Source organism: Eretmochelys imbricata, chromosome 11 (assembly GCF_965152235.1).
Source record: "Eretmochelys imbricata isolate rEreImb1 chromosome 11, rEreImb1.hap1, whole genome shotgun sequence".
NCBI classification, from domain to species: Eukaryota; Metazoa; Chordata; order Testudines; family Cheloniidae; genus Eretmochelys; species Eretmochelys imbricata.
Genome location: NC_135582.1, coordinates 33141890 through 33167372, shown reverse-complemented (window position 1 = coordinate 33167372; position 25483 = coordinate 33141890). Strand labels below are relative to the sequence as shown.

The 25483-nt window shown below is 39.1% G+C and overlaps 1 protein-coding gene across 3 annotated transcripts in view; it reads left to right on the top strand.

Annotated features, from left to right (window-relative positions):
- LY75 (lymphocyte antigen 75) overlaps positions 1–25483 on the top strand; it is a 124008-nt gene that overhangs the window by 15608 nt on the left and 82917 nt on the right. For 2 of the 3 annotated variants that reach the window (XM_077830422.1, XM_077830421.1), the window contains exons 7-18: positions 455–643; positions 1406–1563; positions 5052–5159; positions 6215–6303; positions 6771–6943; positions 7102–7298; positions 8804–8946; positions 18271–18352; positions 20625–20693; positions 21931–22054; positions 23269–23304; positions 23555–23730. In XM_077830422.1, coding sequence (XP_077686548.1) covers positions 455–643; positions 1406–1563; positions 5052–5159; positions 6215–6303; positions 6771–6943; positions 7102–7298; positions 8804–8946; positions 18271–18352; positions 20625–20693; positions 21931–22054; positions 23269–23304; positions 23555–23730 — 1544 coding nt within the window. Of the gene's footprint in view, positions 1–454; positions 644–1405; positions 1564–3969; positions 4018–5051; positions 5160–6214; positions 6304–6770; positions 6944–7101; positions 7299–8803; positions 8947–18270; positions 18353–20624; positions 20694–21930; positions 22055–23268; positions 23305–23554; positions 23731–25483 lie in introns of all 3 variants that reach the window. The other variant, XM_077830420.1, reaches the window with a different exon arrangement.

Here is a 25483-nt window from a genome sequence, read left to right as displayed (position 1 = left end):
TAGTAAGAGCCATGTTACTTGTTTTTATTAACGTTACCTCTCTCCATTTTACTTTAAGTCAATGATATTTGTAATAAGTGTGTGACATACAGGAATGCTGGTAGAGACTGGAGCATCTTCTGTGCGCTTCCTGTTAGAGCAATTTCTGTACTTTGGGAAGAGAACTTGAACAGTATCACAGAAGTAGAACTCTCCTTCCATTTGACATAGTTGGGGTAGCTACTCTTTAAAATGGTCCCCTCTTCTCAGTGAATTGGAGGGTACAATCTGGGACATTGAGATCAGAGCTAGAGAAAGAGGAAATATTAACAGTTACCTGCTGAGTGAACACATTATAATAGCTCTGATTTGGAAGCTTCAAGATTCTGCAAGAAAACATTTAACAAACTTTCAGTTCATACAATAATCTGTGTAAACTCACATGGCACCTAATCCACATTCTCTTCATTCTCAGATGTTTGGAGGTACTTGGAGACTCAATGTGATTCAGGCTGGCTTCCATACAGTGGTTTTTGCTATATGCAGATGAATAACCAAGCTTCCTGGAATATGGCAAGTCAGTCGTGCAGAGAAAACAAAAGTGACCTCATCAGCATACATTCTTTAGCAGATGTAGAGCTGGTTGTTACAAAGCTTCATAATGGTAAGTTTGGATAGTTAACAATATTAACAAAATAAACAATAGCTCCATGAGGCCAGAAATTAATGAATCAGCAGTTTAGATAGAGAGATACAAGGCCAGATCCTCCGCATGTCTACATAGGTGTACCACCATTGACTTCAGTAGTGTTATTACATTGATTTCAGTGGAGTAAACTGATTCACGTTAGCTGAGGAACTGATCCAAGAAGATCAACCTCTCTTGAGGAAACTTTTTTTTTTCTCCAAAGTTTTTTCGCGTTGTTTACTCTGTTTTATATTGGTAGGGTTCTGTTTATTTTTATTTTACTTTGTGTTTTGTTGTATTATGTTTTGAACAGAATGGTGATAGTTCTTCATTCAAATATATACAGTTATTTGAGTTTTTACTTGGCTATTGGTCACTGAACTTGTCTGCGTATTCTCCATTGCTGCTGTCTAAAACTGAGGATTCTTTCTCTTTTTGAGTTAATGGTAATTTTGCTTGTATGTGTAAGCATCACCAAAAAAGCAGTTATATATATTTATACATAATAATAAAAAACAGGATGGTAAAAAGTGCTTTGTGCCAGTCTCAGATCCCTGATCTCATTGTGAGAATGGGTATTTGAGAATAATGTAGTGTATTCTGAGACATGGCAGGTTTTGGGAGGCTCCTATAATATTTTGCATGCTGTTAAATCTTTAATTTGTTGGTTTCATTTTCATTTGCAGTTATCTTACTTGCTAAACTAAAGTTATATTCTCATCCCCATTTTAACTTTAGAAACTAAAGAGGAAATATGGATGGGTTTCATGAATGAGGATACTCCAGCTTTGTTTAAGTGGTCAGATGGGTCCAAAGTGGTTTTCACTTACTGGAATCAGAATGAACCAACAATTCCTTTTAACAGCACTCCTAACTGTGTGTCCTATTCAGGAAAGGTAAGAACCCAATACTCTTTCAGTCATAGTAGATGCAGTGTTATGTGGTGTATGTGTGAAGGCTGAAAGCAAAAACCCCCAAATACAACTGAATCATCTTTGATATATACAGAAATATATCTGGGAATAATGAAATATATATATAATGCTATGTCACAGGGATAATGAAAGCAAATCTCTTTGTTTCAGAAATAACTATTTGACACTATTTTAAAAAAAGAAATTGCTTGAAATTATTTATCCAAAGTTTGCATACTGTGTAAATCCGCACAGACACACCCCCAGAACCTTGACCAGGGATAGTCTATCTGCTACCCAAGATCCATAAACCTGGAAATCCTGGATGCCCCATCATCTCAGGCATTGGCACCCTGACAGCAGGATTGTCTGGCTATGTAGACTCCCTCCTCAGGCCCTACGCTACCAGCACTCCCAGCTATCTTGGAGACACCACTGACTTCCTGAGGAAACTACAATCCATCAGTGATCTTCCTGAAAACACCATCCTGGCCACTGTGGATGTAGAAGCCCTTTACGCCAACATTCCACACAAAGATGGACCACAAGCCGTCAGAAACAGTATTCCTGATAATGTCACGGCAAACCTGAACTTTGTGACTTTGTCCTCACCCATAACTATTTCACATTTGGGGGACAATGTATACCTTCAAATCAGCAGCCCTGCTATGGGTACCCACATGGTCCCACAGTATGCCCACATTTTTATGGTGGACTTAGAACAACGCTTCCTCAGCTCTCGTCCTCTAGCGCCCCTACTCTACTTGCGCTACATTGATGACATCTTCATCATCTGGACCCATGGAAAAGAAGCCCTTGAGGAATTCCACCATGATTTCAACAATTTCCATCCCACCATCAACCTCAGCCTGGACCAGTCCACACAAGAGATCCACTTCCTGGACACTACGGTGCTAATAAGCGATGGCCACATAAACACCACCCTATACCAGAAACCTACTGACAACTATACTTACCTACATGCCTCCAGTTTTCATCCAGACCATATCACGTGATCCATTGTCTATAGCCAAGCTCTACGATACAACCGCATTTGCTCCAACCCCTCAGACAGAGACAAACACCTACAAGATCTCTATCAAGCGTTCTTACAACTACAATACCCACCTGCTGAAGTGAAGAAACAGATTGACAGAGCCAGAAGAGTACCCAGAAGTTACCTACGACAGGACAAGCCCAACAAAGAAAATAACAGAACACCACTAGCCATTACCTTCAGCCCCCAACTAAAACCTCTCCAATGCATCATCAAGGATCTACAACCTATCCTGAAGGATGATCCATCACTCTCACAGATCTAGGGAGACAGGCCAGTCCTTGCTTACAGACAGCCCCCAAACCTGACGCAAATACTCATCAACAACCACACAATAAAACCACTAACCCAGGAACCTATCCTTGCAACAAAGCCCGTTGCCGACTGTGTCCACATATCTATTCAGGGCCTAATCACATCAGCCACAGTATCAGAGACTCGTTCACTGCATATCTACCAATGTGATATATGCCATCATGTGCCAGCAATGCCCCTCTGCCATGTACATTGGCCAAATGGGACAGTCTCTATGTAAAAGAATAAATGGACACAAATCAGACATCAAGAATTATAACATTCAAAAACCAGTCGGAGAACACTTCAATCTCTTTGGTCACTTGATTACAGACCTAAAGTGGCAATTCTTCAACAAAAAAACTTCAAAGACAGACTCCAATGAGTGACTGCTGAATTGGAATTAATTTGCAAACTGGACACAATTAATTTAGGCTTGAATAGAGACTGGGAGTGGATGTGTCATTACACAAAGTAAAACTATTTCCCCATGTTTATTTCCCCCCCCCCTCACTGTTCCTCACACATTCTTGTCAACTGCTGGAAATGGCCCACCTTGATTATCACTACAAAAGGTTATTTCCCTCCCCCTCCCGCTCTCCTGCTGGTAATAGCTCACCTTACCTGATCACTCTCGTTACAGTGTGTATGGTAACACCCATCGTTTCATGTTCTCTGTGTAAATAAAAGCTCCCCACTGTATTTTCCACTGCATGCATCTGATGAAGTAAGCTGTAGCTCACGAAAGCTTATGCTCAAATAAATTGGTTAGTCTCTAAAGTGCCACAAGTACTCCTTTTCTTTTTGCGGATACAGACTAACACAGCTGCTACTCTGAAACCTGAGTTCCCTGTGTGTGTCATGAGCTTCAAGGGAATGAAAAAAATTGTTTGCGGTTCTCAAATTCTGCCACTAGCAACTGCTGCTTTGGCTGCTGTTGAGGGGCAGCTAGTTGTTTCTCCTGCTGCTCCGTGGTGTTCTTTCCAATCCTGCTCTGCCTTCTGAGTTACCACTTACCAGCTCCTTGTTATGTCTAGGTGACAGAGAGCCAAGAGGGATGCAAGCAGGCAGGCAGAGCTATAGAGGTGAGGAGCCAGCCTGAATCAAACCCCAGAGGCTTGAGGCACTATGAGCAATTTAGGCCCTCCCTTCTGAGAAGGGGTAATGAGACACCTGGAGTGCAGAGTGAAGGAGAGAGACCATGGCTCTTGGAGGGTAGTAAAGGGGAGTGGAGGGGAGAGAGATCTTGATAACACCACAAAGATTCCAGAGTGGGGAGCTGGCCATAGCCATTCCCCAGGAGTAGACTTACTAGCTATTCCGCAAATACTCAGAAAATGTAACAGGCCTTCCCCAAGGAGACATATGAGGGGGAGCAGTGGAATGTTTTGGGGAGAGAGAGGTAGTATGGAGGAGGGCTTCAGGGCTTGGCTGGAGGTGTCATTGATTTTGATAGCATCCGGATTTCCGCGTACATATCCGAACCAGTTGTTTGAGCAAACTCTGAACTTCGGGGTTTCTCCATCAAGGTTTTTATATGTATTTTTAAAATGATGACAGTGGGATTTTACTTGCTCTTGTATGTTTGGGCAGTATTGCATGATGAAACATCATTGTCTGTTGATGTAACAACACAGTACACGTAGAAAGTGCAATTTAGGGCAGTTTGGGTTTGTATTTGGCGGGAACAATCTGGTGAACCTGGGGGAGCTATTAAGTACTGCTGCAACCAGCAGAGTTGCTGTCTTCGAGAGGGTCATAGCAGGCCCTGATCAGTTAAGAAGAAAATGAGGTATCCATGTAATACTTTGGTAAACGACAGCTGAGAAGAGCAAGAGACAGCACTGGCAGGAGATAGCAGAACACCCTGCAGACAGCGGTCCCTTAAACAGGCATAATTAATCAGGCTTTTTATAGGGCCCGTATCCAGGAGAATTGTTAATCCTTAAAGAGCAAGAGCCAGGAAAGGCTGATTCAGCCTTGAGGAGTCCCCACAACGTAAATTGGCTTATGTCTACATCACAGCAATGGTTTTAAACTAAAATATAGCTGGAAATAAGTTCAAATTTGAAAATGTTGAGGGGTTTTTAAATCCCCTTTTTTTCCTTCTATGTAATAGTTGGGTCGGTGGAGAGTCAAATCTTGTGAAGAGAAACTGAAATATGTGTGTATGAAAAAAGGAGAAGTTTTGAATGAAACATCTGATAAACAGTGTTTCCCGAAAGAGGTAATCATTCATAATGTCAATTATTTTAAAAATTTGTGATTCTTTTACCTTACTTCAGTGTGAAATTCTGCCTACATAAATTACTTTTATTTCCTCTATTTTTGGAGTTCTAATTTTAAAAGAATTTATCAAACATTGGATTATCCTAGTTTTATAAAGATACGTCCAAGCAGTTTACACCCAAAAGTTGACTTAATTTAAAATTCTCTTCACTTGGTAGGGACTGTCTTTTAAATGTCATACCCCTCTGTTTACTGAGAAGTATATTGGGATTCTGGCAGGCAGTTTATTTCCAACGTATAAGATGTAATATTATATTTCTTTATTTTAAAAAATAGATTTTGCAAACCCTAATTTTAATAGATGTGTTTTCATTAATTCCCTTTGGGTTTGTTTGTTTGTTTAATTCAATTAAAACCATTTTCACCACGAGACTTTAAAATGGTGTGCCTCTGAGCTCCTTCCAGATCTCAGAACAAGTGAATACATTCTTGATGCATCATGCAACACCTCCTCCCCTTTTTCCCTACCTACGTTCCTGAACAAGCTATTCCCCTCTAAATCACTATTCCAGTCCTGTTCCTAAATTGATATTATTAATTGCATCTTTAAAATAAACATTTTTAAAATCCTGAGCTCATTAAAGTCAGTGGCAAAACTGCCGTTTACTTCAGTGGGGCCAGAATTTCACTCTAGTATCGACTTTTAACAAGCAACAGTCACAGTGCTTTTCCTGCACAGTTTTGCACACATAGTGATATATTTTCTTTTGCCTTGTTTCCCCACACAATATAGGTCTCGGGCTTGATCCTGTGGCCCTTACCCAAAGTGAGGATATTTGGTAGAGCCCATGGTGTGTCACTCCTTTACATGTTCTTTCTTCCCTGGCTGAGAGGGTGAAAATTCTGTAATACCTGATCTTGAGTCTTATACATAGCATGTCTGTGCCTGGACACCAAATAATGCTGTAATGCTTTCTTCTAGGGAAGTAGGTTGGACTATACTATCAGAACTTGTCTATAAAAATATAAATGTTTCATTCTCTAAACTTTTAGGGATGGAAGAGACATGGAGACTTCTGTTACAAGATTCATAACAATAAAGTATCCTTTGGAGCTCAGTGCAATCTTACAATAATGAACAGGTACAGCCCTGTATCTTTTATGATTATTATTCATTTATTTATTAATTTGTACTACAGTAGATGCTAGAGGCTCCAATCAAGTACTGTGGTGGTAAGCACAGTATAGACAAGTAATAAGAAAACAATTCCTATCCTAAAGAGCTCATAAGCTAGGTTTATATGGCACAGCAACAGTTGGTGGTGGGAGGACAAGGTAACATTAAAACAAGAATGATATTCATGGTAGGCAATAGTCTCAGCTTACCACCTGCCTACCCATTATCAGGTGTTAGTGTTTTGTAGGCAATTCAAATTTGCATATTTAGAAATTAAATGATCTTAATGTACAGAATGCATCAACCACCTCTTATAACCATTTGGACTTACCCATCTGCATAGAGAAGAGAATATCCCTTCATTTTCAAATTGATTTGATAGTTACAAATGTCCTTGTAATATCTTTTTGAAATAAATTGTGACTATTACAGGTTTGAGCAAGAATTTATAAACAGTTTGATTGGAAAATACAGTAAAGGCAAAGAAAAATATTTCTGGATAGGCTTGCAAGATATCAACCGTTCAGGAAAGTATACCTGGGGTGATGCAGATGGGAGAAAAAATGAAGCTGTGATGTATGCAAACTGGAATTCCTTACAGCCAGGTAAAATCTTTAACAGTTAAGAAAACTAAAATAAATAATTGTGATAAGTTGCATTTATAGTCTCACAAGAATGGCACGACAGTAATTCAGAAACCGGTGGACTTTCTGAAAACCAGCAAGGAGATTTTAAATGTTGTCTTTGTTTATTAAAATCTTAGCATTTCCTGGAGGATGTGTAGCAATGTCAAGTGGGAAATCTCTTGGAAAATGGGAGGCCAAGGACTGTAAAACCTTTACAGCCTTATCTATCTGCAAGAACTATACTGGGCCTCCCAGGCAGCCAGAAGTACTTCCTAAGCCAACTGACCCTTGTCCTCCTGGGTGGCAAAATGGATCAGGCCTTGCCTGCTATAAGGTAATACATTTTTCCTATTAAGTGCCTTATTTATTATGGAACTCTCTTTCAGCTGTCTGTATTTACGTGTTAATGGCCAGTTTGTGGCTTTAAGCTGTAGTGCGGGGAGTTTCAGAGAGGCCACACTGCACCAGGAGCCCAAGGAAGAATTCTTGCTGACTCGGGCAGAATTCCTCCAAGGCTCTTAGGCAGTGCACACTGGAGCAGCAACTCTACCATCCTTTGAAAGGTGCAGCATGCGCTCCCCTCCATGCCAGGCCAGCACGGCTGTCCAGTGCAAGGAAGTTGTGGCATAGCTCTGCCATTGCCTTGTCTCCTTTCAGGAGGCTAGTGCTGTTGGTGGCACTAACAAGGAATGTCTTTCCTCCAGCCTGACTGTGCATGGCTGTTGTACAGAGGCACAAAGAAGGCACTTGGCACCTTGCAGCTTCTCCCCTCTCACATCACCTTGTGTACCGTCAGAGGCCATAAATGGGGAGATTTGACTTTTAATTCTGGCTACGGGAATATGTAGCTCTCATCCACCAAAGAGTATAGCCAAATGTTGAAGTTGTATTTGCTATTTTAAGATAGCTTTCTGAGTCAATTAGCTGTTGGCTGGAATGGCTTCATTGATCTTGAATTTAGAAGCACACTTCTTTTTCCATTTAAAAATCCTAATGGAATTGCTTAGAATCAAATCCCGTTAAAATGAATGGCTTATTTGATTTATACCTCCTAATTTCTGCATTCAGTGTTTGGGATGCCGTACAAACTTTAGAGATCACACATTTTGTTGCTCAGGTAGGCTGAGCTTTGGGTATCCAACTTCTTAAGTGTGAATGGAGTCCCTGCTGGGAGGTTGGATAGAGCTGGGAGGAGGGGTTGGTGAGAGTGAGGAGTAGGGGAGTAGGGGAGGGTCCCAGCTGGCCAGAGTGGGGCTGAGTGCCTAAGTGGGAGTAGGCTGGCCATAGTGGTGGGGGTAAGGGATGAAGTTGGGAATATAGGTTGGCTTACATAAAAAAGGAAATGTGCAATGCTCTGGTGAGTGCTGCCTGTGAAATGCGTCGGCAGCAGTAGAGGGTGTCTGAGAGCTTCCTCTGCCTGTAGCACAAAATGGACATTTTGTTGGCCTGATTTTAGTGAAAATCAGGCTTTTCAGATTTTCACCAAAATCCGTACAGTTTTGTCTTTTCATATGTAGAACATTCCTTGGCATTTTGGAATTTACCAGATGCAGTTTTCAAAAATTATTGTGGTACATACAGACAAGAGGAGAAATACCATCGAGCTGAGTGTAGACTAACAAAAATTGAACTAAAAAATCCAGAGAATCCAGCCATTCCTGCAAATAAAACTGGGGAAAAAGAATGATTTAAAAAAAAAGTTTAAAATCAACCTTGCCACCTTCTTCCCCTTGAAAGAAATAATTTGTTCCTACAAATAATGCCCACATTTGAGTAGATTAGCAGAGACTAAACAGGGCTGTCACTGAGTCATGCTGTCACTTTGGTGTTTTTGTGAAGTTCTTTCATAGTGAAAGAGTGCTGAGAACCAGGACATGGGAAGAGGCAGAAAGATTCTGTGAAGCACTAGGAGGTCATCTTCCTAGTTTCACTGATATTGCAGAAATGAAGGAACTCCATTCTATACTAAGAGACATGATCAGGTAACAATCTAGAAATGCCATGATGATATGGTGATTTCAGTTACACACTGCTGAGACTGGAGTCTAACCCCGTGTTTAAGTCTGAGAAACGCTGCATCTTTTGTTTATTTGTCATTTGAATAACTGTGATGGATGTTGAAGGTTTTACCTTTGTAAATGAGAATCCTGAAGTTTCTGATTTAGTAGGTGAAATCTGATTTTGTTTTAGGCTATGTTTCAACCCAGATTATTCATCAAGAGAAAATCTTCAACCAGTCAAAGTCCCCTCAAAAATGAAATTGAAAGCTCTAACAATTGGCCAAATTTAGCCTTAAAAGAAACACTTGATTCCAGATTACTTTAGTTTTATGACAGTTGTAAACCTTTTTTCCAAATAAGTCATTCCAGTGAAGAACTAATTACTTTTTAGGACTGTCCTGGATCACTTACACCATTCATCCTAGACATGTCCCTAAAGTGGATATCACTAGATAGTCAAGAAGGAGACAGTGCAGCTTTTTGAAAAGCTCTTAATGAAGTAGAAAATTGTATTTTTCCTGTCTGTGTTTGTTGTATAATAGCAATACTTAATTGTTCTGTAGCATATTTAATTGCCTCTTCTTTGCATGATAGTTCATCAGTCTCGGCACCCATTTACTTCTTATTGCAAAGCAGTAGAGATTCTGTTAGTTAAATTAACCTTGTAAGATTCTGCTTTGCCACTAGAATGGAATGGGTGACTTTTTTAAAAAATGAGGCAGTAATATGTTTTCATTGTCATCATTTTCATTGTGGTATTGGTGACAAGATTTTGGGTGAAATCCTGGTCCCATTGAAGTCAAGGCAAAACACCCATTGACTTCAGTAGGATCAGTATTTCACCCTTTGTGTCTGTTATGTCCCCAGTACATGGGGTAGTACTGTAATAAATATAGATCCAAAACTTCATTGAACTCAAGTCCAGGGGCTTGCCCATTAGAAACATCTCAGAGACTGCTTAGGCAATTATTAACTACTCTAAGAAGAGCCCATGACCATCAATCTGCTGAACATAATACCGTTTCTCTGGAGAGTATAAAGGGAACACACGTTGGCCAAAGTTTTCTGGGTGCTACAGGAATAATGAGGCAAAGCAGAGATGTTTGCTTTCCATCTTCTCTTTTCAAAGACTTTAAATCTACATTGTTATAGTAAAATGATTGCTTCTTTCTGCTGAATTTTGGCATAGTGACAGTTGCTGTCTGTTCTTGATTGCAGTATTCCAGTTGACTTGAAGAAAAAACTTACTCTAGGAATGGCTGGTTATTAAATATTTTAAAGTGAGCTTTATTTTTGTGCACAAGATGCTCTCTGCCTAAATAAAAGTTCTGTTTTTAATTAATTTAATCAATGAATAATGTGCTATCTAGCAATCTGTTTGGCACAGAGTCCATTTGGCATAACTGGGATACACTGTATAGACATTAGATGAGTGCATTGAGTTCTCTGATATCAAGAAATTAAATGTTACATAAATTGTGAGTCTTGGATTTTTGTCAAAGAAGCTGTCTCTGAAAAGCCTTATTATGCGTGGGTATGATGTCAGATCTATGTGTAATAAGGTTTTTGATTGACAGTTTAGCCTTGCAGAACCCTTGCCAGCTTGAATTTGTTGTTGCAGCCAGCCTCACTTAACTTTACATTTTTATCCACAAACAAAAGCAAGAGCATTTAATAGCTCCCAATGTACAGTCTCTTGTAATACATTTTAAAAATTGAAAGTCAGTGGCTGAAGATTGGCATAACTGAATATCCAATTTGTTTTGTTTGGAAATCCACAAATTATGAAAAGGACCCAGCCATTGTTTACACTAATACAAGACAACAACAAACCCACATACTCTATACATAGATTGAACAGCCCAGATAAAGGCACTTGTAACTTCTTTATTAAAGTGACTTACTAATGTCCCTCATATAAAATATACTATGCAACTTTGTTGAATGTAGATGTAGTAAATCTATTCTAATTTTACTTTGTCATGTTGCAAATATAAGTTTTGTTTCTCTATACCCAATTCACTATGAAATATGTTTAAGGAATCATTATATTTTGTTTCCCCACTGAGCTTGCCAGTACCTATCCAATATTAATTACAACTAATGGCCATGTTTATTTTGTTAGGAGTCAGGAGATGAAGATTTACAATTTCTAAAGATTCTGGAAATGTTATAATGCTAGATACTGCATATGTCATATGTAAGGAATCTCAAATGTAGCTCGACAGAGTAAGGGCTGGATCCATTTCCCTCCTCTTCTCCTCTTCCTCCTCGTATTCTTGTCGCAAACTAGATGTTTTTCCAGAACCGTGCACAAGCAATGGCTCTTTCCGTCACTGCAGCGAGGTCCTCCTTTATACAGATCTCCCCAAAGAGTTGGCAAATGAGCAGGCGCTCCATGGTCTGCACCTCATCTCACCGCATATATTTGTGTAATTAGATTAGCCCCATTTGAGCATATTAGTCTTTGATCCGCCAGTCTGTATGCTCAGGTGGTTCAGGCATCGCCACGTTGACCAGTCTATATCGGCTTCTCCAGGAAGGTCTTCGTGGGGTTCCAGATCTATTTCAATGCATCTGTCTGCATGTAGTCTTTCATTCCGTAGTCCCAGTCATGCCTTGACAGCTGTCGTATCCAATGGTACAATACTGCTTAAAGTGCTCTTTCGTGATTTAAGGTATTTGATTACTCCTGTCTTGGATGTCATTTAGGGTCTTTTACTTGACCACAGTGGAATTTAAATTGGCCCTAATACAGTAAGCACAGTATAACTGACTGTGTAATCAAACAAAGCAGCAATAACAGAATGCACACAACAATAGCCCAAAACATGGAGAGAATGTTGGTGAGAGTGCAGGAGTGAATCACTCATGTCTTGAGATCATTAACTTCCACTAAAGAGATGTTACATGGTTAATATTGCCTCCAGAGCCTGGCACATTAAAATTATTATTCTTTAAATACATTTACACAGTACTATTAGTTTACACTGTGCTTTGCATTTTTTAATTATGTAGAGCTAGTGATTTCAGAGATCGGGGAGATATGTAGCCTCTCTTAAAACAAGATAAGATATTTGGGGAAATGAGAATAGAAAACAAACAGCAAGTTGTTTCAACGACAAAACCCTAGATGATTGTCAGGGTGCAGTACTGCACAGTTTATGGAATGTCTTCCCTGGATTTATTTAGTCACATTCTCTGCCCAAAACTGTTAATACAGTAGACTAATTTTAGCTCACGGAAGAAGCAGCACCTCTGAATCTTCCGTCACCATTCCCTCCCATGACTCATTGTTAGGTGTTTGTTTTCAAATGTGAGCAAAAGATAGTTTTCTTCTCCATTTGGTAACAGAGAGAGAGAGTAGCTAACTTAGTCCAATTTGCTGTTTTCTTAGATTTTTACCTTGGAGGCAAAGAAGACGCAGAAGTGTTCTGATTATGTCAAGTGTCTGTTAGTTGAAAGTAAAGTACAGCATGCCACCCTTTTCCTGCCTGAATGAAATAAGGACTAAAGTTTCTTTGCTGTACCAGGAATGTGGTAGCTAGTTTGAAGTATGGGTGTAGCAGATCCAGTTGAGCAAATTTCAAAGGAATGAAAGTATTGTGTGTGTGTGTGTTTTTTCAGTTTTATTGTTAGCAATGAAGTGGAGTTCTGGAGGTGTTATAGGGAGTGGCAGTTTGGGTTTTGTTACGTCTCTTAATTTAAAAATGCTGTGCCAATTGGAAAGGAACCAATTTACTGCTCCCAGTTTGCCTTCACTTGTACTATGTACACAAATCTGCTTCATCATTTGATTTGAATCTGGAAAGTTCTATTCATATGTACATGGGTTTGCAAGAAACAACTGACCTAGTTCAAGAGATATTGACTAGATCAACTATAAGGACCCTGTTCCTATGTTCTAAAACAGATTTTTTAAATGGATCTTAAAAAAATTTTCACGTTACATGGTGATGCCAGCCAGTGTCAGCAGGGTGTACATTTTTCAAAACAATTCTTAAGATTAGTGGTAAAACTGGGCAATATTTCTGGCAAATAATGAATTTGCTGAAAAATGCACTTTTGGATGAATAAAAAATGAGGATTCATTATTTTAAAAAAATCAAAACAGCTCATTTTGACATTTTTGTAAACAGACTAGGTTGACATTTCAATTAAGAACTAATTTTGTTTAGACCATGTTGACTTGTTTGACCTAAACAATTTTTTGTCAGTTTTTTTTTGTCTCAGTGAGAAAAAACAAAAAAATCCATTTTGGCCACCAAACCAAAAAATCAGTTATTCACTCAGCTCTAGCAGTTTTTATCAAACTTCCCACATTCCAGGATTTTATATTTGAAAAAATTATTCCTGAATCAGTTCATCAAGGAATACAAGATTACTTCTATGGGCCAATATTGATTGGTTTCAGTTTCAATATTTTATTTTCCATAGCAATCAAAATATCTAGCAAAATAAATGACTTTACCAGAGCAATACAATTGTATTAAACATCCACCTCCCAAGTGTTGTGTGGTACTTTCAGCTATGGTAGGGTGTGAGAGGAAGACCAGCTACCTGTGGTATTCTTCCACTATAATTCTACTTCTGTACTTTGTGTCAAAGAAGGGCTCCACAGAGCTCAGGGCATGGTCGGGGAAGATTCAAACATCCACTAACACAGCATGTGCACTTTTCAGGCAACATAAGTTAAAGTACAAAAATCATCATAACTTGCTGCTGGCCTGAGGACATTAACTCCCCTGAGACAGCTTTTCCACACTTTGGGAAGAGCACTATTGGGTGGTGGCAGCAAGGTATAGACAAAAGCCATGCTTATGTTGTTTCAGGAGGCTTTGGAAGGAGGAGCAGGGATAGGCTGAGATCTGAGGAATGGGTCTCTGTTGTTCCCATAGATTTCAGAATGTCTTGTAAGAAAGGGTAGCCTTGGCCCCTAGCTGATCAGCATTATCACCAGCCCTGCTTGAGCACGCACCCATGCAGTGGAATGATGGAGGCTAAGGACTAGATTCTGCCTTCCCCTTTGGCACCGTTCCACCCAGGAAGAGGAGAGATACATCCAAATGAGGTGTTCCCAGACTTCTACCCAAATATGAGCCTCTAGACCTCAAAACACACCCACAGTTTCCAGGTAGTACCATTAGTCCCCATCTAAACCGAGGAAGTCACCATGTTCTGAAATAACTTTTAAGAACTGATCATAAACTTTTTCAGGTAACAGAGTTGTGGCTCTGGCCCAAAAGGGCCATAGCCATTTTTGTTAGTTTTTCCCTCTCTTTTAATTTCTAGCTTATGTTGTAGGTTAAATTAACAGGTGACATCACTCATGCTTTGAATCCTGTGTCTGAGCTGACATATGGCTAAGATTAAGGGACAAAAAATCCCTTTTCAAGCATTTTGAACTTTTATTTCCTGAGTTACAATTTTTTTCCTTTCAGAACAATCTTTGAAAAGTGTAAAATGCCTACCTCTGTTGCAGTATTGTCAGTGATCCATATAGTATTTACATCAAGTAGTAAAAAAGACCATACCACACTTCGTAGCGTTTACCAAGTTCTAATTCTGTGTGAGTACTCCTCATCTGAATGGAAAGCCTTCAGCACGGAAACAGCAGATGATGGAAATTTACAATCCTTAAAACTCAATCAAATTTGAGTCCATGGTAAAGCATAGATTGAATCCATTTTAGGTTCCATCTGTGGTACAACACTATGTGATGATCTAACTGTAACCACCCCAAAACCTAGACTACTCAAGAATTTAAACTAGAACATATTTAGGTGCAATCTACAATACAACTTTTAACCATAGGTTTCAGAGTAACAGCTGTGTTAGTCTGTATTCGCAAAAAGAAAAGGAGTACTTGTGGCACCTTAGAGACTAACCAATTTATTTGAGCATGAGCTTTCGTGAGCTACAGCTCACTTCATCAGATGCATACCGTGGAAACTGCAGCAGACTTTATATACACACAGAGAATATGAAACAATACCTCCTCCCACCCCTCTGTCCTGCTGGTAATAGCTTATCTAAAGTGATCATCAAGTTGGGCCATTTCTGGCACAAATCCAGGTTTTCTCACCCTCCACCCCCCCACACAAATTCACTCTCCTGCTGGTGATAGCCCATCCAAAGTGACAACTCTCTACACAATGTGCATGATGATCAAGTTGGGCCATTTCCTGCACAAATCCAGGTTCTCTCACCACCCTCCCAAAAACCACACACACAAACTCACTATCCTGCTGGTAATAGCTCATCCAAAGTGACCACTCTCCCTGCAATGTGCATGATAATCAAGGTGGGCCATTTCCAGCACAAATCCAGGTTTTCTCACCCTCCCCACCCCCATACACACACAAACTCACTCTCCTGCTGGTAGCTCATCCAAACTGACAGTTGTAACTGGAGCAGGGAACAACAGTGTTATAACAAGGTTCCCTGATGCTATCATAGTTGCAGTGCAGATGGAGTCTTAATTAACCGCTGTATTCCAGTGTTACTTTGGCATGGGATGCCTTCTAAATTTACTTCATAGTGAAGTGCTAGTGCACTCAACTTAGAGTACTAAAAGGCTTTACTTGAGCCTGAGTGCTATCAAAAATAGTGGATCAATTGCTGAATAAGTCTCATGATCATGTTTGAACTCTCACAAAGAAGCCAAACTATGAATTAATATTATAAGTGCCACATCAGCTGAAAAGTCTTTATTACATAATCAATAAAAGTCTTTATTACAAATTGGGAAATAAAGTGGGGAAACTCTTGACCTGACATCTGTTTAAGAAATAGGTGGTAGCATCAAAGCTGAAAGATTTTGAAAATTGCTCTGTTCCCTCAAGTAATTATTGCAAATCCTTCTGAAATAAGTGTTTTAGGGTCATTAGTCGGTATGTGTGTCTGTGGTGATTCCTTATGCCACTCTCAGCTTTGGGTTGTGTCTCAGAGAGAAAGAGTTAAGCGGTGCTTGATTAACTGTGCAGGGACGGACAATTGTAGAAGAACAAAATCCTGAAAGCAGAATGTCAGAAGCAATTCAGCTGTTAGATAAATGTAAATACCTGTTTCTGAGTGGTTTGCTGGGGACTGACACAGGGCATTCTAAGTTCTTTAGAGTCTATGCTTGTACAAATTTCATTCCGATCACTATAGAAGAGCAGAAAATATTGAACATGGTAAGTTTATATTCCACTGGTATATGAAGAAGGTTAATTGCAAAATGTTTGCCATGAAAGGATTATTTTTTAAGTAAAACATCTATCCTACTAATCAAAATCCCAGTAAACAAAATGAGTAATACCTCTTTTGGATCTGAAGTCAATAGGAGTCTTCCCACTGACTTCAGAGAATTTTGGATCAGCCCTATCTATGTGGAATTGCTGGCTCTCCTTCTCCAGGGCATTAAGTGCCATTTCTTCTAGGGCAAAGCAGACTTAAACCCAGAAGATCTGGTCACTGGAATAAGAGCCAAGATTTGGCCCTAAATGATGATCTAGAATGTAGAATTTTAAAATCTCTCGTTCTGTACAATACCTGCATCTATAGGCCAGAATCTGTGATGGTTTAACACCCAAAGTGCCCTCACTGACTTCAGTAGGCTACATGGATTGTAAGTCAACACAGGATTTGGTGTATGTCTATAAATTAAATAAAAATATGACCAAGAATTTCCGTAAAAAGAATTGGAGGACAAATAGAAATGGATGGTCTTGGAAATTAGTATCTTTACTATATTCGAATTAGTTATTCCTGTTACAGGTTGTCCCACTTCTTTTCTAGACAGTCACCAGTCTATTTTTAAATGGACTCAAATTCTAGCCTAGGTCCCACATGTTTCTGAGCTGAGTCACTGCTTCTAGCTCTGGGTCTCTAGAGCACACTCTCAGACTCATACCTCTTGTCTGAACCCTTCCTTGGGACATGGGACTCAGCAATCCAGCCATCCCAGAAGCTGGAGTCAGTGCCTCAGATCTCCCAACCCCAGCTATTTACTTCTGCTCCCTGAGAGTTCCACCTCGGCTGTGGGCACTCTGGCTTCTACATTAACCCCTTCAAGGCCAGTAAGGCAAGGAACACAGGCGTAGCAAAATAATTTCTTAGTCGCAATCACTTTCCTCTTAAAAAGCACTCAAGAGATACAGATCTTTGCAAATAGATTTTTAAAAAGTCCTGAGATGCTCCCTTGCCTAGTTTGAGCTCATCCCTTCTGTAAGTCCATGGTCTAGTCAACATTTCAGGCTAGGCAGAGTCCCTCCTGCCTCCTCTCTCTCTCCAATCCAGTCTTTTCGCATGTGGCGATGGACAGATCCTTTCCCAGAAAAGCACTCCTTAAATACAGTCTCGCTTCCTTTTTGCCATGTGCTGTACTGTGATGTTTTTCCCTTTTTCCCCCTCCAGGGTCTGTGTAAATCATCCATTTTTTTCATGGGAATGGACTGGTAGTTTAGAGACAATCAGAGTCGGTGGCCCTAGGTTGTTGTCTTGTTGAAGGATGTTCTCTGAGAAGTCATCAAGATATCAAGTGCTGTTCCCTAGGCAGCGTAACTGACGAGAACACTTCATAACCTTGCTTTGGCAAGGCTGGACATGCATTCAGCACATAGAACAAAATGGATGTCCTAAACCAAAATGGAGCTTACAATACAAATGGAGTTCACAGTCTGACCCAGATATTTCCCATTCTGTCACAGTGCCCTTAAAGTCCTAATCAATAGTAAAGAGGCCTACGGTATTACTGCAGTTTTGAGTATATGCATTGAAATCCCCTTTTATAGTGACAACCTTTCTCTTGAAATGGAGCTGAGAATTTTAAGTTTTAATTACCTCACTCCTAAAAAATGAAAAACAAAAATAAAAAAGACAGCCCTGCATTTGTAAGTTCATTGAAGTTGGTGGGGAGTAAACATGTGCCTAAGTGCTTTGCTGAATCAGAACTTAAGAGAAGAGAGAAAACACAAATCCCTTTCTCTTAGCTTGTTTCATCTATGCTACTTTTGCTTTAAATATTAGAGCTGGAAATCCTCTATCCCAGGTAACGGGACTCCAAATTAATATTGGTTTCCTTAATTGATACGTACTGTCAGAGGCCGGTTAAACTGGGATACAATACTAGTAATTCATACTGGACTTCCTAGACAAAGTGAACGGTTTGCAGAATTAGACGCGATACTTATATTTTTGTACTTGTCTCAAAAGTTTGGTATTTAAAGGAAGGCTTTTAAAATGACTCATTAGTCTTTTTATTTAATGTGCTAGAATGAACATACACTCGCTTTGAGGTTTCTCTTTTATGTATATTTACAGTAATGACCGATGGGTCTGGGTGGGACTCAATAAGAGGAATCCAGATTCTCTAGGAACCTGGCAGTGGAGTGATAATAATCCGGTAAGTTACATTCATCTTTATCCAGAAAATATTACCATATTAAGATTTGTTTGAATTTAGGTTGGGTTGAAAATATAATCAGGTGACTGATATTTTAGATTAATTTTATTCTATGGCACATGAAGAATATAGAAAAACGCTTATGTAAAACTTTGCATTTAGGAGACTTTGTCAATTAAAAATAATCTCAAAAATAATAATCGGCCTTTATACTGTATTTCTGTCAAAATATTTAAATGTAATAAGGATCCAAATGCTGCTGGGCAGAACAAGGTATCTTTATTTCCCAACATGTACTTCAGTTTCTCAACCTCATATCCTTGGTTTGTCCAGACTTCTCCAGAAAACGTCTGTCTCACTTTCAAGTTGGTTTATGTGTATAAAGTAGGGCTTTATTTAATAAAAATTAATTGTGATTGTGCGATTAAAAAAATTAATCGCGATTAAGCTCACTGTTAATAATAGAATACCGTTTATTTAAATATTTTTGGATGTTTTCTACATTTTCAAATATATTGATTTCAATTACAACACAGAATACAAAGTGTACAGTGCTCATTTTGTATTTATTTTTATTACAAATATTTGCACTGTAAAAAACAAAAGAAATAGTATTTTTCAATTAACCTAATACAAGTACTGTAGTGCAATCTCTTTATCATGAAAGTTGAATGTACAAATGTAGAATTATATAAAAAAAACTGCATTAAAAATAAAACAATATCAAACTTTAGAACCTACAAGTCTACTCAGTCCTATTTCTTGTTCAGCCAATTGCTCAGACAAACAAGATTGTTTACATTTGCAGAAGATAATGCTTATTCAAAATTTCACCAGAAAATGAGAACAGGTGTTGTCATAGCAATGTTGTAGCTGGCATCGCAAGGTATTTACATGCCAGATGCTCTAAAGATTCATATATTCCTTCATGCTTCAACCACCATTCCAGAGGACATGCGTTCATGCTGGTGATGGGTTCTGCTTGATAACAATCCAAAGCAGTGCAGACCAATGCATGTTCATTTTCATCATCTGAGTCAGATGCCACTAGCAGAAGGTTGATTTTCTTTTTTGGTTGTTCAGGTTTTGTGGTTTTCACATCAGAGTGTTGCTCTTTTAAGACTTCTGAAAGCATGCTCCACATCTCGTCCCTCTCATATTTTAGACAGCACTTCAGATTCTTAAACCTTGGGTTGAGTCCTGTAGCTATCTTTAGAAATCTCACATTGGTACCTTCTTTGCGTTTTTGTCAAATCTGCAGTGAAAGTGTTCTTAAAATGAACTACAGGCTGAGTCATCATCCGAGACTACTATAACACAAAATATATGGCAGAATGCAGGTAAACTAGAGCCGGAGACCTACATTTCTCCACCAAGGAGTTCAGTCACAAATTTAATTAACGTATTATTTTTTTTAACTAGCTTCATCAACATGGAAGCATATCCCTGGAATGGTGGCCGAAGCATGAAGGGGCATATGAACGTTTAGCATATCTGGCACATAAATACCTTGCAATGCTTGCTACAAAAGTGCCATGCGAATGCCTGTTCTCACTTTCTGGTGACATTGTAAATAAGAAGTGGGCAGCATTATCTCCCATAAATGTAAACAAACTTTTTTGTCTTAGTGACTGGTTGAACGAGACATAGGACTGAGTGGACTTGTAGGCTCTAAAGTTTTGCATTGTTTTGGTTTTGAGTGCAGTTATGTAACAAAAAAATCTACATTTGTAAGTTACACTTTCACAATAAAGAGATTGCATGACAGTACTTGTATGAGATGAATTGGAAAATACTGTTTCTTATGTTTATCATTTTTACAGTGAAAATATTTGTAATCAAAAATAATAATATAAAGTGAGCAGTGTACACTTTGTATTCTGTGTTGTATTTGAAATCAATATATTTGAAAATGTAGAAAAAATCCAAAAATATTTAATAATTTTCAATTGGTATTCTATTATTTAACAATGCGATTAAAACTGTGATTAATTGTGATTAATTTTTTTAATTGTGATTAATTTTTTTGAGTTAATCGCGTCAATTAACTGCGATTAATCGACAGCCCTAGTATAAAGTTAAGTACTGTATGTACACAAATCTTTGCAGAATCAGAGCCATAGATTGAAAGCTGTTTGGGGCAGGTACCGCCTTTTATTCTGTTAGGACAGTGCCCAGCACAAAGGGACCGAATCATGACTGGGGCCCCTAGGCACCACTTCGATACAAATAATAATAAATCACAGTTCTACCATCCCTCCGCTTTCTGTAGGAAACTACTGTTATGTCACATGATTTCCAAAGAGATGTCTATGACATTAGAGACTGTGCTGCTTTAAAGGTATGTTGCAAGATTTTAATAATAATAATAATAATAATAAAAATATATTTATGTGACACTTTTATTTACAGTATATTTACTTTATACCTTTAAGTTTTTTGTACATTAAACGTGGTCTGCTGCTGTAAATTTATAACTGTATACATCAGAAAGATGCTACTTTTCTTTTTGTTAATTCAAAAACCTGCTAATTTTCACAAAAAACAGCAGTTTTACCTCCACTGCTGAGTAAATATTTACTAACAACATATAGTGAGGGCTTCCTTCACCAACACTTCTTTACTTTTATTAAAATACTACTGTCATAATATGTAGCATACAGAGCAACTTGGCAAAATACTGTAATTATGGGCCTACCAGTCAATAATCCAGACTGGTGTGGTTCTATTATATTCATAAATGCCTCATTACTATGTAACTCTAACCTTATGGTATGACTGCTAAAACAGTACTTCTCAACCTTTTCCATACAATTACCTGGTTTCCTGTTTTGGGATCATGGTGGGACATGCCCTCCCATTTAGCCAGAACCCCTTCTCATTTAGTATTCATTGAAGGGGATGGTGGTCACTACCCTCTTGTCCTTATTTGCAACCTCCAGGAGCCATGGCCCTTCACCCGAGAACCTCTCATCTAAAATATTAGGCTAATACATTTTTGGATGATAAGAAAGACTATCCCTAAACAAGTGTGAAGTGGGCATTGTGGCTTTTGTAACTGTTGTTTTCAGAATTACAAGAATCTGATCCTGTGCTGTCAGACTAAAGGAAACAACATTATCTTTATTGTAGAAACCAGGAGATGACATGGAGCTTTTTTATCTTGATTATACTAAGAAGAATCATGTTTCTGGGCCAATTCAGATTATTGTCCCTTCGGGGCAGATGTGAGAATCCTTTAAGGAGCAGTGAATATTACTCTATGATAAACACAGATAAAATCTGTGGATTGCAAAAAAAACCCAACATAGTATTGTAGTGAGCTGCAAGAAGAGATTTCTGTGAATGGATAAATTTTAAACTGATTGCTTCATAATTTCTAGTTGTTCAGAGATTATTTTTGAAGCTGTACCTATATTTTATCATTTTTAAAAATTCAGTTAAAATTACAAAGGATCGGCAACAGGGTAGATGACTGTCATCAAGGATATCTAAGGTATCTTATAAACAGTTTTATTGCTCCAGAAGTTTGTATCTAGTATACCAACACAGTTTCCGAACCCCCTACTTTTATGCAGACCACTCGAATACCACGGAGGTATTTTTGGAGACTTCATTTCCATGACGACAGACAATTGGATTTTTACTTAAAACCTTTTCAGTGTGATGCTAGACTTGAATGGGTTTGCCAGATAACAAAAGGTAAGCTGCATTTACATCCGTTTATTCATCTAAACTGTCACCTATTTTTTGTTTAAAATGTCTTCAATTACTTCTTTCACTTTGTCATCATTAACAGTAAACCCAGGATCTCTGACTTTAAAACAAACATCTCAGAAGGCATTACAATAATCTTGAGACCTGGAGTCCTTAGAATGTGAGAGCGAGACTTGAACTTTGTGTATTTTAAATATATAGGAAGAAAGAGGCTGTCACACTGGGACTGCTGTTTATTATCAACTTGAAAGGGTGCTTGATATAGGAAGTGTAAGGTTGAAGTATGAGTAACAGCTGGGATTATATTCTCTAAAATTGTGTGATCACAATTTTTGGTTGTTGGGTGTCTTTTTTTTCGTACTTGGTGAAAAGAAGGATATGAGCGCAATAAATTTGGCAACCAGTACTTTACCACATCCTCTACCCAACTGGCCATAACAGTACACAAGGCAAGGGGCTGAAATCCCTTGCATGTCTCATAGGCTTCTGTTCATAGAAATGTAAACATACAAAACACTCACAAATAAACTATTACTGGGGGAAGGACCTTGTGTCACTTCTCTATGGTCCAACTTTGCTTCTATCCCTTAAGTTCCCTTGGAGTGAGAAACGTGCCATGGGGAATGTAAATACCTTAGTGTGGTGAGGAGATATAGATCATGGAGTTCCAGCATTTATGTGCTTTATTTAAAATGTATAAGTAGTATTTATAAACAAAAGAAAATCCCATGGATAGCTAATTCCTCCAGACTTGAATTTGGCCTCTAATCTCCTTGTAAAATTTATGACTTGGGTCTCCAGAGTAGCAAAATACACAGAAAAGGGATTCTCTGGTGAGGGTGGAGAAAGGATGGCATGTGGGTTCTGCACAGATCCACTTGTTTCTGTGAGGAGTTAGAAGTTTTAGCATCTAGTAGGCTTGGCTTCTTGTAATTATTTTAGTTGGTCAGAAAAATAGCTTTTGGAGACACAAAACTTTCCTTGACTTGTTGGAAATTTTCAGTGAAAATGCCAAATCTTACTGCCTATGTGTGGGGAGAATTAGCATTATTATTAGGGTGAGCTTTGGTGCTTACACATTTCTAATAAAGAGAAAAAAATAACTTTAAGTCTGATGCATGCAAAGCTCTCATTGACGTCAGTGAAGTATGTGTATCAGGAATGCAAGATCAGTGATTGTTTCTTTCTCTCCTGAACAGGTAGTACCCCAAAGACACCAGAGTGGTATATACCAGGTAAACAGATTTAGTTTTTGCATACATTGCAGTTACTTTTGTCTAGTGTTTCTCAGTATATATCCTTTCTGATGTTAGTGAAAATCATGCTGACACACAGCCAACGCACTCAGCTCTCATTGATTTCAGTGGGAGATGTAAATACAGCTCCTCTCAGCATCAGGCCCAGATTGTCCAGCCCTTTCCTTTTCTGAGTGTAATTATTTTTCAGGATTAATGCCATGTGTATATGTGTGGCTTTCTTCCCCAGATGTAGATGGAATTCATGGACCGCCACTTGTTATTGATGGAGCTGAATTTTGGTTTGTGCCAGATAAAAACCTGAGCTACCAAGAAGCTGCTCTCTACTGTGCAAACAATGATAGTGACTTAGCATTTGTGGACTCTTATACAAAACTAAGGGCACTCCTAACCAAAATAGAAAAGGTAATGAAATACATTGTACCTCAGAAATTGTCTTTGTTGCAAGTGTTTCCAATATAAGAATGTTAATGTTTTTTCTCTTAATTTTTCACTGACATATAACCTATAATAGTTTTTAAAATGCCTGCAAAAGGAAAAGTTTACTTGAAAGAGGAAATAATCAGTTTTGTTTTAATCTCCTTTAAAACTGCATTTAAACATTTAAATTTAAAACAGCCTGTTAAAATAATCTTAATAACAGAACACAAGCTCCAAAACAGCAAGGAGATGTTATGAAAAGATTACCATAAATATTCCATTGTTCATGGTTCAGCCAGAGGTGTAACACTGTATAGTCATTTTGTATATGTGTGTTCCAACACGGGGACATCACATCATTATCTGAATGAGAGGAGTATATGAAAAACCAGCAATAGACAGATGTGATCAGTCTCTGTAGGGCAGAGAGTATAGTTTATGTAATCAGGAAATTAGCTGTTCTGTGGGAATCATTTTTAAAAAAAGACTTCAGGGTGACATACCTCAGTTACTGCCTTTTTTCAGTGTCATTGAGACATCACATCACTCTTTATTTATTGGAAGTTAACAGGGTCCCCTCATGGAGTTTCCTTAGAATTGTTCCATTAGGATTAAGATGGGATTTGCCCCCAGGAAGAAAAACTCGTGAGTCCTACCCTCCAATTTTGTAGATCCTTCATGGTCCACATGGTTTTGGAGGATCTTCTGGAGACACAGGGTCATCCACAAGAAGGTTCTATGACTTCACCAACTTTGGGTACCTTGCAGCTGTGCTCTGGTTCTCTGGCAGCAGAGGCGATGTGTGAGAGCAGGGGCACATGGGGTCATGTCCCCCCCCCATCCCCCCATTTCTGCCTTCCATTTAGCACAGAGCGTTTTGAACTCTGGGCACACCCCACAATTTGAAAACTGTCCTCCTGCCAGGAACTGGCAGATCAGAAGCTGGTGGAAGTCGCCCAGCCCACTTGGGCGCCTGTCTCTCCGCACTGGCCACCTCCGTCAGGCCACCTCCGCCACCTTTGCACAGCTGGGTGCTCCCCAGGCAGGGCAGGCAGCACAGCCTGGGCTGCACCCGAAGGAGCCTGGTGTCAGCTGGCAGTGCACCCTGGAGCTGTCCCCTGTCTGCAGAGCCCGGCTACCATGAGATGCTCCCTGAGGTGCTTGCTCACCATTACCCTAGTGCTCCTGGCTCTGCTGCTGCTCCTCAGCCCAGAGGTGACACATGGGGTGATCATGTGCCCCCCACCTTCAAGAGTTATGTGCCCCACACACCTTTAAATTGTGCCCTCCCCTCACCATCAAGAGTTATGCGTGGTCTCTGCCTGGCAGTGTGACTCCACTGGAGTTGTTAGGGATACTGCCTGGAACCCCTTTTAAAGATGTTTACCATAGCAGAGGGGGCTCTGTTTCTCTGTGCAGTGGTGGGAGAAGAGGCACATCAATTCAGCCCGCCTCATTCCACCCCCCCCCCCCCAACCTACAGAAAGGCTTCCTCACAGCCTGGGTGAAAGAGAGAGTAGTTCTCTTTACCTTCTATGTGTGGAAGGATAGCTCTATGCACAGAGGTGTCCTATCACTGCATGTATCCTAAGGGTATGATCTGGCCCCTAAGAAAGTTTTCATTATAGTATTGTACTTTCATTTCAATTAAAACCATTTTATTCTTTATTTTAAATTTTCTTCAGTGCTCTTTGCAATGCAAATATTACTTCATTGTGCTGGCACAGAGGTTCCCTTA